Raw genomic sequence first — 12,355 nt, 5'->3', positions numbered from 1 at the left:
AAGCTGTTGTTTCCTTTTAGTACTGTATATTTTCCTTACCTTTGGGTCTTTGGCACAATACTTCATGATATCCCTCCAGTATCCATCCACCGTCTGAAAGAGACGTCCCTCTTCTGGCATCTGTTGCATAATATCCTCAGAAGAAAAAATGGGTTCCAAATAAAGCCACTGTGCTTGCACTTTCAGCCATTCATCAACAATCTCCTGAATTTCAATTAGGCGATTTTCCCATTCCTTAATAAATATTTAAAGAATGTTACCTTGATATTTCCAAACAAATAACGTTAGAGGGAATAAACACAGGACAAGTAGACACTGTGGTGCTCTAGTTACCACGGAGAAAATGAAAATATCTAGCAGTACACAAAATCAAACAAAAATATTTAGAGGTATTTAGCTTCTTCCACATATACAGATGGCCAATGGAGTTCAGAAAGTTGAACTTACATGGAAGTGAATTTTCCAAAATGCAGTTATCACTTCAGTGCGATGATCTTTTAACAACTTAATGATTAAGTAATCCCCAGGAGGCTGGCAGTGACAAACTCTGTTTCACCTCCCCACAACAAAGAGCTCTCGGTTTGCAGCTGAACTACAGCAGGGACACGAGAATACCAGAAAGGCCACACTAGATCACAGGAGAGATCTGGCCACCCCAGTATCCTGTCCCTAAAGTGGAAAAGAGCAGATATCTCTAGAAGAAGCTGAAGATGTTGTCCGTAAAGGGTAAATACAACCTATGTTCAGTGAGACTGCTTGAACCTGAAGATCTCCTACACAAGCCAACAAAGAACCAGGGATGGTAAATGCAAAGTCATTTCCCCAGCTTCTCTTCTGTCAATAATCATGGCGTTAGCACTACCACAAAGATTACTTCAGCCCTGAAAACACAAAAGCAGTGTAAAGCAAACCATCATTGTTCTGAGGTCTGATTAAAAAGCACCTTCTCCCGGACCTCAAGAAATTTCCTTGCCCAGATAAAAACACTATCGTTTAAAATCTGAGTCCCAAACTCAAGGATTAAATCACGAAATGCTCTTATTAACAGTAATAAAAATATAGTGTCTTTAACCTTGCTTCTTAATAACCGGAAACTAACAGAAATAGTGATTTTTCAAAATATGTGAAAAAATAATCAAGTTCTCTCGGCTGCACTTGAATCTGAAGAGAAGAGGGAATTCCAATACCGAAATAATGTAAAGTAGGACTTAAATAAACTCAAAATAATCTTGCTGAAAAAAAAAAAAAAAAATCAGTGAAAGATTTCACTAACAAGTCAAACAATAAAGCTTTAATACAACTGGCATACTCTTGCAATATAGTTACCCTGCAAATAAAAATGGTCAAAAAAAAGCACTAATCATACCCTGATTTCATTGTCAAATGGCTTAATGAAAGGTGATCCTCTCATTGTCTGAGTTTTCATAATCTGATCATCGACAACAGCTTGAATCTCATCCACCGCAGACAGAATATGAACACCAGTCTCACGATACACACTTGTATTGAAAGAAATTGAATCCCAGGTTTCCATCATGGCATGCATTGCTTTCTCCAAGGAAAATTCCTACAGTTTAAAAATAAAGTAGTTTATTTTAGTCACTGCATTATTTTTTTCCAGCTCACTAATTCAATATATAAGCTTATCTAGGTGAATAAGCTATTTTGTTCAACAGCAAAAAATTAACTTCTGGTTGTTATTTTTCTTACTATATCATTTTTTAGCGCACAGAAAGCAGTACACTCAGGAAATACTAATGATGTAACATAAGACACGAATGTTTACACACTCACTGTTATCATTCAATGGGCCAAACTCTCACCAAATCTCTCTCGGCATAAGGGCAAAGACAAGAAATTCTATTAAGCCATTAAATCCACCACTAAGATATCTGATGTCATATTTAGCACAATCAAATCTCTATGCTTACCTTGTTTGCACCTACACTTACAGCTTCAAACTGTTCCAAATAAGGGGCTAGATTCTGCTTTAGAACTTTTCTCAAGGTAGTTCCAGAGTCTGGTGTTAAATCATATCCTACTATATTTGACATCTGCTCCCAATGACGAGTTCTCATGCCAGGGTTACAAAAGATAGTCACAATGGGAATATTCTCCTAATTGAGGAAAAACTTTTATAAGGCCAAAATTGTGACATGCATTATTTCTTAACTTTTTAATCATCTTTGATGTGCATTTAAAATTGTGCTGCCGTAGCTGATAACATGAAAATCTTTTCTGAAAAGCACAGATGGATCCATTCAGTTATCCATTCCATTTCCAAATAATTGTAGTAAATTAGTGAAGAAGAAATATAAAAGTATTAAGCATAACTTTAGCAGAAAAGAAAAAAGGAACAATTTTTCAGCTACATTATGTTCAAGTGCGCTGCCATTAACATAACATATAGTCCCATTTCAAAATTTCCAACTACATCCTTAAATGTCTCTCTTGCATCCAAAAATGACTCATCTCCTGTGTGCATCCACTCCTTAACAATTCACATTTCTAAAACTACAAAGATATCTAAAATCCCATCTGACTAAAATTGAGGGACAGTACAATCTGGAAATGGTGATTCACAGCTCAGTCTCTGGAATAACAGGAGTCTCTGACACTGCACCATCTACCTATACTGAGTGCTGAATATAGCATTTGTCCCTCGGCATCAAATACTAATATCCCTTTCCTTTTCTCACCTTAAAGTCTTTAATCTGCTCCAGAACTGAAGAACACATTTTAAGAGTTGGATTTGCCTTTGTTACTTCTTCTGTCTTCTCTTCTGCAGTTCTGCGTTGTGATGCCTTTTTCCGCTCCTGTTGAATTTTCTTCTGCTTTTGTTGGAAGAGCCTTGACACTTTGTATATCTCCCTAAAAAACTCATCAATCTCAGCTCCCATGCCTTCCCCATTTAGTTTCAAAAAGGTACCATCCATCCATCTGAGAAAAACCACAAAGTTAAAAAACAGAGTAACAAGTGCAGTCCACAAAAAATTAACACCTTGTTTTGCAACACAAACAAGGTGTAGATTAACAGTTATTTAAATTAGAGCAAAGCTCTTCTTTCCAATTATTGTCATTCGACACAAAATTCTAATGCACAGCTACAGGTGGCCTGATCACCCTCTTCTGTGTATTCTCTCAAGTCAGTCACTGAAACCAAGTAACTGCATGAACTGAGAAACTTCTAAGCTAAGCTCTGGATAGAGATTAACATATGACATCAAAATACAGGAGGCCTTTGTATTTTCCAAAAATCCATACTTTCTAGCCATATCACATGGTAATTTCCATAGAGTGCAGGAACTGGTAAACAATCTCAATTTAGACTCAGACACAGCAGAGCTTTTGGGGCAGGATCTAGCCACCAGATAGCAATGTAGTCATTTGAGCATTCCTACATGGCATTTTGGACAGCCATTAGGTTAAAAACGGTTTTCGTTACAGATTGTGAACTTTCTAATTGAACTTCTTCCTTTTCTGGTATACAAAATGGCTCACAGCTAACCAAATTTTTTCTTCCTGATACATTTCTTTCACAGAATTTGTCTTATTATAGGCTTCACCAGCATGACCAATACAGTTAGAATCCAGTATGCAATATACTTTGCATTACATTAAAAGAAACCCAAAAAAAACAACCTGACATTTTTTCTAGCTGAACTAAAAATAACAAACCTGATATGCAAGTTATATTAAAATAATACTTGGATTGCTAAAAACAAATGTTTATAAAAAACCAAATCCATATTCTACATCTGACAAGAACAAAAACAGCGTGAGCATTTTTCCTGCTCTCTCTCATTTAGCTTCAAGAGCTGAATCACCTTTTTTCTGTTCGTTGCCATTTCAGTATAAGCTGAAAGAGTTTCTGATACGGTTCAATCTCAGTTTTTATGTTGTTGAGGAGTGGGAAGTCACTCAGTTTCCAGTCGAGCAGAGTCTCTTCTTTATTAATAAGAGCTACTGTTTCATCAGCCTCCTGTAGACGTTTCTGTAATGCCCTCAGGTCAGTCACATACTGAAATCAAAGAATTGTATGTCTTAAGAGATAACTAAGTTATGCTCCAAACAGTCATCAAAATCAGATATCGAAATCGTTTATTAAAATTTTAGAAAACATGACTGTTTTAGAAAACTTGTTGTCTTACCCTTGAGCAGATTAAATGTGAAGAACCTAGATTAACACTAAGAAAAATAAAGTTGGTTTTATCATCACCAAATTTAAGAGTATAAAACCATTTTCAGAATGTTTGAGCTTTAAAATTCACTGTTCCAGGAGGTAGGCATACATGTTTTTATGTACCTGGCATATCACAAGGGCAACTGGGATTTATTAGCTTAGAGTTTCTGTTTTGTGCTTTGAATTGGTTTGGTTTTGAAAAACAAAATTATTAAGCAAAATTATGATATCCTCCAATTAAAGCACAACACATGCTCCAGCGATTATAAAATCCTTCTAGAAATTTGCAAAGTTTTGGAGCCAGTGATCTGCTCTTCATTAGCAGAAAAATGAAGTTTTAAGGTTCATAGAAAAGAGAAAATAAAAATAAATTTTAAAAATTGCTACCAATTGCTATTTTTTCCTTCAGCTCCTCAATATATCAAAAACAGGGAAAGAAATTGGGATCTCACTGAAGTTATTTGCAAATAATGTCACTGCGTCCAGAATTCCATGCACTATGCTTTATATAAACCAGAGTTTAAAAAACATAATCATAGAATGCTTTTGGTTGGAAAGGACCTAAAAGATCATCTAGTTCCAATCCCCCTGCCATGGGCAGGGACACTTTCCACTAGATCAGGTAGCTCAAAGCCTCATCCAACCTGGCCTTGAACACTTCCAGGAATGGGGCAGCCACAGCCTGTTCCAGTGCCTCACCACCCTCAAAGTGAAGAATTTCTTCCTTCTATCTGATCAAAATCTCCCCTCTTTCAGTTCAAATCCATTGCCCCTTGTCCTATCACTACACGCCCTTGTAAAAATTCTCTCTCCAGCTTTCCTGTAGGCCCATTTAGGTACTGGAAGGCTGCTAGAAGGTCTCCCAGGAGCCTTCTCTTCTCCAGGATGAACAACCCCAACTCTCAGCCTGTGTTCATAGGAGAGGTGCTCCAGCCCTCAGATCATCTTCATGGCCCTCAAAATCATTCACTTTATACATCTGCAGTACCAGTCCTTGCTGGGATTACAACCTTACAACTTTACAGTAAACTCTCCTTTAAGTCAAACGTTATTGCCAATGCAATACAAAAGAGGGGTGGGGGCCATTTTATGAGTTTGTTCATTGTGGCAAGAGGATAACAAAGGTTTTAGTTCACATTTGCTAAAATAACTGCTTACTATTAATTCTAAGTTTCTTCCATGACCCCTGGGTATCAAATATACAAAACATTTCTATCCATTTTATACTGAATGTTAATCAGACCTGTTGCATGCAATCCAGTTCTGAGTATTCTTCCAATTCCGTCACAGAACACATCAGCTTGTCTAATTCCGCCACCAGTTTCTCATATTTATCTATTAGTTCTTGCTCTCCTTTACGTTTAGACTGTTCAATCAGCTACAAAACAATTGATTTTTTAATGGTTAAAAAGCAACAAAAAAGTGGTTGTAAGTCCTTTCCATTATTAACATACGTAATACCATCTAAATAAAACATGTAGCACAAACAGAGAAAAAATAAACAATACAGAGAAGTTATTATGCTTACAATAACTGAAATTTCTTCAGGAGTTGCTTTCTATATGTCCCATTTAAGTGTGTGCAACCTCTATATGGTAACATGGAACCCTCACCTCAATAATCATAGCAGCCAGGATTGCCTTAAAGGCCTCTGTCAGCAATCAGAAAGAAGACAGGAAAGCTCCAACTGCTACAGCATAAGGTGTAAACACTGTCACCAGAAAGACAGGATGTATTACAGAAAAAAAAAATAGTTTCTCATCTTTGGGTTTCAATGTTTTATTGCCAAAAGAGGAGACATCTACAGTAGTTGAAAGCCAATGCTATTCCACATGTATCTACCACTATAAACCAAAGAAATTCTAGAACATAAGAGCACTGTAAAGCAGAGGGTCTGCACACAGAGTGGTTACTTTTAAGGTGCCAAACAACAAATCACCTGAGACAAAGGAGATCTCCCAAGACAAGGACCCCTACTGCCACGCAAAAATTGTGAATCAGACAAACAGAACTTCTCCAAAGGAGGAATCAGTCTTTTCCTAGTGCATTAGAATACAATGAACTCATATCTAAGAGTATAAAAAGTATGCAGACTCCTAAAAACTTCATGTTTTCTTGTATTCTTTCAAGCGTATTCTTGTCCTCAAGCTCCAGCACAATGCAAGTTGCTAGAAAGTCAGCTACAGAGAGGTAAACTCCTGACAGACTCTCATTAAGTCAGATACACTCTGTACTACCATTTTCATTACAAAGAACTTGAACAAGCATCATGGACTGTCTGCATATAAGTAGAAAATATTTTTTTTTTTAATTAAAATAATGATGACATGCAAACAAGACATTTTACAGACATAGCAGTCTCCCAAGCTGGGTATGTTTTAAGTCAGAGGCTTATTTACTGTCCTTGGACATATTACTTAGTATCTAAATAAAACCTAGTGAAAGAGAAACCCTCAATCGTGGTCTTTAAAAGATATGGGTATTTTTACTAAAAAAAAAAATTAAATGTTAATTCTTAAACATTTTTAGAAGAAATTATTAAATCTAAGCTAAATTACTATGAAGAGGCAAGAGAACACCAAAAGGTTTTACTTATTGTATAATAGCCAGAAAGAATGCTAGCAAGATGAATACAGACAAGGGGAAGAAAAGAAAATAATCTACAGTCACAACGAGAAAATTAGATGTTGGACATCTGTTCATGATTGCTACCTAAAACCCACAATTCTCACTGTTCTTTTATTGACAGAACAAAATATCATTTTAACTAAATGACTTCCTGTCCAGAGCACTAACTCTTAATAAGGGTCTGGCAGTTACATTTTCATAGTCAACTGCAGTGTAGTGAACATCCACCTACCTATGAATTACCTAGTACTGACCACAAACAAATTAAGATAATAAGACTTGATGAAGGTTTTAAGTTGCAGTGACAATTTTTAAATCACACCACAAAAATCCCTCTGTTAATATAAAAATCTGGAAATATATTACTTATGCATGTCTAAATTAGTATTGTTCATGTTACATGTGTAACATTTAGCCTGCTGAGGAAATAAATAGATCAATTAAAGTTAAAAGTCCAACAAGCCAAAATACATCATAAAGTAAGAAAATGTTCTTACATCATCATGCTCATCAAAAATAGCGTTAATCTTCTTTGGCCACAAGAGAACTGTTGCATTCAGTGCAATGTCTTCAGGATCAAACAAAAAAACATCTAGGAAGTAATTCATTTGTCGACAGCACTCCTACAAGGAGAGATTTCACAAAACTTTAGGTATCATGGCTCTGTTTAAAATATAGGGTAGGACAATATTATCTACAAAAATAAAATAGAAATCTACATTTTACAGACTTTTCAGAATTCAGCCAACTGAATACTCAGAATACATACAAAAAGTTATTTAAATCCCTGTCCCATTCACGAGTTTATTTCCCAAATACGACTCCTGTGGCCTGTAAAAATCCTAAAAATGTAAACATGCAAAAACACTAATATTATTAAAAATACAAAAAAACATAAATTCTGCAAAATAAATGTGTGTTATATTAACAGACTTATTACCAAAAGAGAAAATCTGATACTTATAAGATATACCAAAGAGCTTCTTATCCAGTAACGATTCTGGCTGACTCACACCTTCAACAATTTCTCAATTTTTTTTCTCTGAGCACACACAAAGTACTACTGCCAACGTAACATCATCTATATTCTGTTCAAATAGTAAACTGCTTATTGGGTGTGCAAAGTCATGACTGGTTTTACACATCATTCTCTTTACACGTGTGTTACATTTTCATGAATAGCTTTTTAAGCAGCCCTGAAGTAAGTCTCTAGGTACAAACAACAAACAGTGTCTTACAATCTGCTATGATTTATTAAAAGCTGCATTTCCTCACCAACACGCAAAACACACGGGAATGGGGAATGAGAAGGAAAGGCATATGGAACAGAACGAGCTGGACTTCCCACTTCTGGCTGAAGTAACACTGGAGGTACAGTTTATTAACGCATGCAGCATGATCGGACAAAAGCCTCTGCACTCCAGAATGAATTCTGTATTTCCATAGCATGTCAGGTAGAAGATTAGGAACTGAAGGATAGTAATTTACCTTGATCCTTAACGACAGGTCCTGAACACCTTCAGTTTTGACCTTCTTTATGTAAGCTATTGTTTCCACCATTTCCTCTGTTGTCTCAGGAACTTTTAATGCACGCTCCTTAATTCCTTCAAATTCCCTGCATATCCTATAAGTTTATTTAACATAAAGTATCAAAATTTTAAGATTTTAGTTTGACTGGCTTCAAGTTCAGCTTTAATGGAATTAAAAGTTCAAATTACTTCTTCAGTATTACTCCCGCACAAACTCCACTACTTTATGAAACCAGACAGGCAATACAACCAAGTCAGTCTAGAAAAATACTGGTTATTAACTTGCAATAATTGATTTGTTTGGATTTTGGGGTATTCTTTTGCAATAAATGCTTTATTTACTTATGGTAAGTACATGAACTTAAGTACAATATCATTAGCATGCACACAAACACTTTCCTAGTAAATATTTTGTCATTTTGGTAAAGTGCAATCACTATAAAACTTGATGATAACTGTTCATTTTAACCAATTTAATATGACCTCACTCATTATTTAATCCATACCTGCAAATTCATCTTTAGGATCCATCAGTGTTATTATCTGTCATTATCTATGAAAACCTAGAGGCATCTGTCACGTAATAAGAGAATCTATCTAGTCTTGCCTTTGACAGTGCAGTAGTACTGTATTTCACACTTAAAAAGCCAGAACGGCAACGAAGTCCTTTCATTTTTTAGCTCCTCCATTATCTACGTCTACTAGTAAGTTCCCCCACTAGTTTTTGAGTCTAAAGCACAGGAAAAAATACATCAGCTAGAGCAACTTGCATGAGATCATTAGTTAGTCAAGAGTCTTCACTGAACAGGAGTATGGTATATTTGCATTTTTTCTACATGTTTCTACTATACTTTTAACACATATAGCATTCACAAGCAGAAAATTCTACTTACTTTTCATTTTCTTCTCTGTGTTTTGCAACTATTCTGTCCATTAGCATTTTCGCAAAGATGTTTACATTACTAGCCAAACCTTGTTTTAAATCCTCACAATTCAAACAGATCATAGGGAAATGAGCCACCTCTGGTAAACTCAAGATTTCCTTCTTCAGGGTGAAGAATTCATCTATGAACTTCAGAAAAATACTAGGTTTTACACTTCAGAGCTGTTATTTAAATACTTGGCTACATGAATAAGTATTACACATTGAAGAAAATAAATACTATTTTTTTTCTATTTACCGCAGACTTTTAGGGAAAAACACACTCATGTTGCAGATTTGTAGCTAGTCAACATATTTTTTAGCCAAAGGCTAAGCACCTGTTATGCTCTGTTCCCTTTTCATTATTGCTGTATGTATAGTAAAAATTATATACAAAATGTAGAATTAAAACTTACAGCAGTGTATTCATCAAAACTGTGTTCTTCTGCTTCGAACCTTTCTATACGTGCCTGTGCAGTTCCATCTACAAGCCAGCCATACCTTTCAACTACAATTCAATAGTGTTACATTAATACTATCATAATGCATACACTGTACAGTAAGTTACTTATTTCAAAGTAGTAACACAGTTATTTAAACACTCTTCTGTCACTCACCATAGTTTTCCAAATATTCCTTTGGACCTTTTACGTTGCCTCTGATTGATTGTTTCAGCGTAGATGTGGCCCATGCTACGACATGGTTAGGAAGCTCAGTGTTCAGGGTTGTAGTGTCTCCCATTAGCCAAGAACGAACTGTCTGGATGTTCTAAGAGAAGTGCAAGTTCTGATTACTTAAACTTAAAAAAGCAATGCAGGGATACCTATATTTTAAAAGTTGCAATCTGCAGGAAACACCGCATCAGAAAAGTATGAGACGTTAATCATGACTAAGGCCAGGTGCTTCATGCACATCTAGAGTGACTCTTCTTGATTCAGAAAATTTAACAGAAAACATGTAAAACAGACAACCAGTCTTACATAAACTGAAATTTTATCCTATCTGCAAAGACACAAAACTAAACCCAAAACACTTCTCTGAAAGTACCATCATCTATGATTAAAGGCCAATACTAAGCCCACAGGGATACATCTAAAGTCTCCAGAAAGGCCGTCTTCCCTGGAGTCACAGGCTGGCTCCTAAGACATAAATCTTTAGATATTGTATATATTAGCTGTTAGGGATTTGAGGCTTTTCTTTTTCTTGGAAAGAAAAGGAATATCAACTCTAATTTTCCTTGTCTTTCTCTGGAGATCTTAATTACTAGTGCAAGTTTATTGTAAATCATCACACATGTAACTAAGTTGTTAATTATATTTCTACGCAAAATGTTAGTTCACAGAAAGTACACACTGCAAAACTATTTGCTTTTCATTGTTAAAAATAAATACACAAATAAATTAGAACATGCAGTTACTTATACTTAAAAGTACTTTCAGTTTTCCTAAACATATCAAAGAAGAAAAGAAAAGGCTATCTTCTAGCTAGCTTTCTTTCCTGGGTAAGTTTTCACCTGGCTTCCATTTAATGAATAAGCAGAAAATTAATTTGTAGACATACACACAGATTTGCAGTTTAAACCAGCAGACTAAAACAATCATTAGCAGATGTACCATTTTTTTTTTTATGAACAAGGAATAACAACATGATTTTCACAGCCTGGAGTTCTGCTGAGCATCAAGATTCATGAGGTGATCTGCAGAATGCTCATGGAAAATAAATTCCTCAAGTTACGTTCTGCTTCCCATTACCATGGTAATGAGAGTCCTAAATAACTAATATTTTCACATACTGAGCAACTTAGTTTAAATAAAGATAAAAGCACACCTGGAGAGTCTGTCCTATACGATTTACTATAAACAGAATTGCTTCTTCTAAGTCTTGGAAGCTTGGAAAAAATTCCATTTTCTTTTCATCAAGAGTCAATTCCATCTTAAATGAAGGCAGACAATTTCTGTCTTCAGGATCAAGAAGTTTCACAAAAGCTTCAACTGTTCTTCTCAATAATTCTTTCAGCTAGGTAATAACATATATCAGCTATTAATTGAAGGAACAGAAAGTCCCATTCCACTTCCACTTCATTTAGTAAGCCGGATTTTCATTTATTTTACTACTTTTGGCCCGATACATGGATATCTGATGTGAATTTTTCTAATGACTTCAGTGGGTATTAGTCCCACCCTTAAAGATGTAAACTAACGAACGAGTAAACAAACATTTCAACAAAGTCCACGTGCTTATTTTTGCTACAAAATTGTCTGTTACTAATGCATGCTTTAAGTATAAATGAAATATCTGCAATGCATTTTCCTCTTTTATTTTTTAATACAACAATGATTTTGATTAGACTATTGCTCCATTATTCTTCTACAAAGTAAATAAAGGTTCAATGCTAAAAATGACTGCTTTCCCAAACTGCTGAACATATATATGCCCACTGATTATTATATTCTTAAATCGAACAATGTAAACAACAGATGCTTTAAGTTAATTGGAAGTTAAGGGATTTTTAATTTTCAGCAAACTAAGAACTTTGAAAAACAATTGTCTCGGTCTGAAATCAGTGATTTCATTTGAATGTTCTTGTTTTATTATTATTATGAAATAAAACAATTGGAAATTCCTAAAACAAAAAAAATAACTGAGAAACACTTCATATAACTTCCATCTTGAGATAAATGATCAGGAGAAAAAAACAGATTAGCTCGCCAAGCATTGTGGTTATCATTTTCCACAGAAAAAAAACGCATTCGGAAATTTTGCAGAACTACAGCCACTGGCATGCACGTTGGCAGAGCCGGACTTTCAGTCTGTTTGTGTAGGTATGTTTGTTTTCAAGGAAGAGGGACCAAATTTTGTTCCTTTTGCTAATATATGACACGAAACTGCAGTGTCAAGGTGGGTGATAGGAAGGGTCCTGACAACACTGATGTTTCTTTCTTTAAGCTAATTACATTCTAGCTGGCAGAATGAATAACATTTTCTGCATCTAGAAAAACTAGAAGAAAAAGAAGTAGACAAGGCCACATATTTATTTTAAATGAAGGAAGTTAAAAATACTCAACGCTTTGAATACTTTACTGGGTTACATGC

At 35.2% G+C, this 12,355-nt stretch overlaps 1 protein-coding gene across 1 annotated transcript in view; it reads right to left on the bottom strand.

The window, feature by feature from the left end:
- The window catches only part of DNAH12 (dynein axonemal heavy chain 12), a 69,443-nt gene that overhangs the window by 50,475 nt on the left and 6,613 nt on the right, over positions 1-12,355 (bottom strand). The window contains exons 8-19 of the mRNA XM_086619344.1: positions 11,090-11,278; positions 9,880-10,030; positions 9,679-9,770; positions 9,234-9,412; positions 8,300-8,435; positions 7,309-7,434; positions 5,427-5,561; positions 3,828-4,021; positions 2,700-2,940; positions 1,932-2,117; positions 1,367-1,567; positions 40-234 (exon numbers count right to left, since the gene is read on the bottom strand). Of these exons, the coding sequence (XP_086475470.1) occupies positions 40-234; positions 1,367-1,567; positions 1,932-2,117; positions 2,700-2,940; positions 3,828-4,021; positions 5,427-5,561; positions 7,309-7,434; positions 8,300-8,435; positions 9,234-9,412; positions 9,679-9,770; positions 9,880-10,030; positions 11,090-11,278 (2,025 nt within the window). The remainder of the gene's footprint in view (positions 1-39; positions 235-1,366; positions 1,568-1,931; positions 2,118-2,699; positions 2,941-3,827; positions 4,022-5,426; positions 5,562-7,308; positions 7,435-8,299; positions 8,436-9,233; positions 9,413-9,678; positions 9,771-9,879; positions 10,031-11,089; positions 11,279-12,355) is intronic.

The sequence above is a fragment of the Tauraco erythrolophus genome, chromosome 12, assembly GCF_009769465.1.
Source record: "Tauraco erythrolophus isolate bTauEry1 chromosome 12, bTauEry1.pri, whole genome shotgun sequence".
Taxonomy (NCBI): domain Eukaryota; kingdom Metazoa; phylum Chordata; class Aves; order Musophagiformes; family Musophagidae; genus Tauraco; species Tauraco erythrolophus.
The sequence above is the reverse complement of the archived record's forward strand: the minus strand, read 5'-3'. Positions and strand labels throughout refer to the sequence as shown.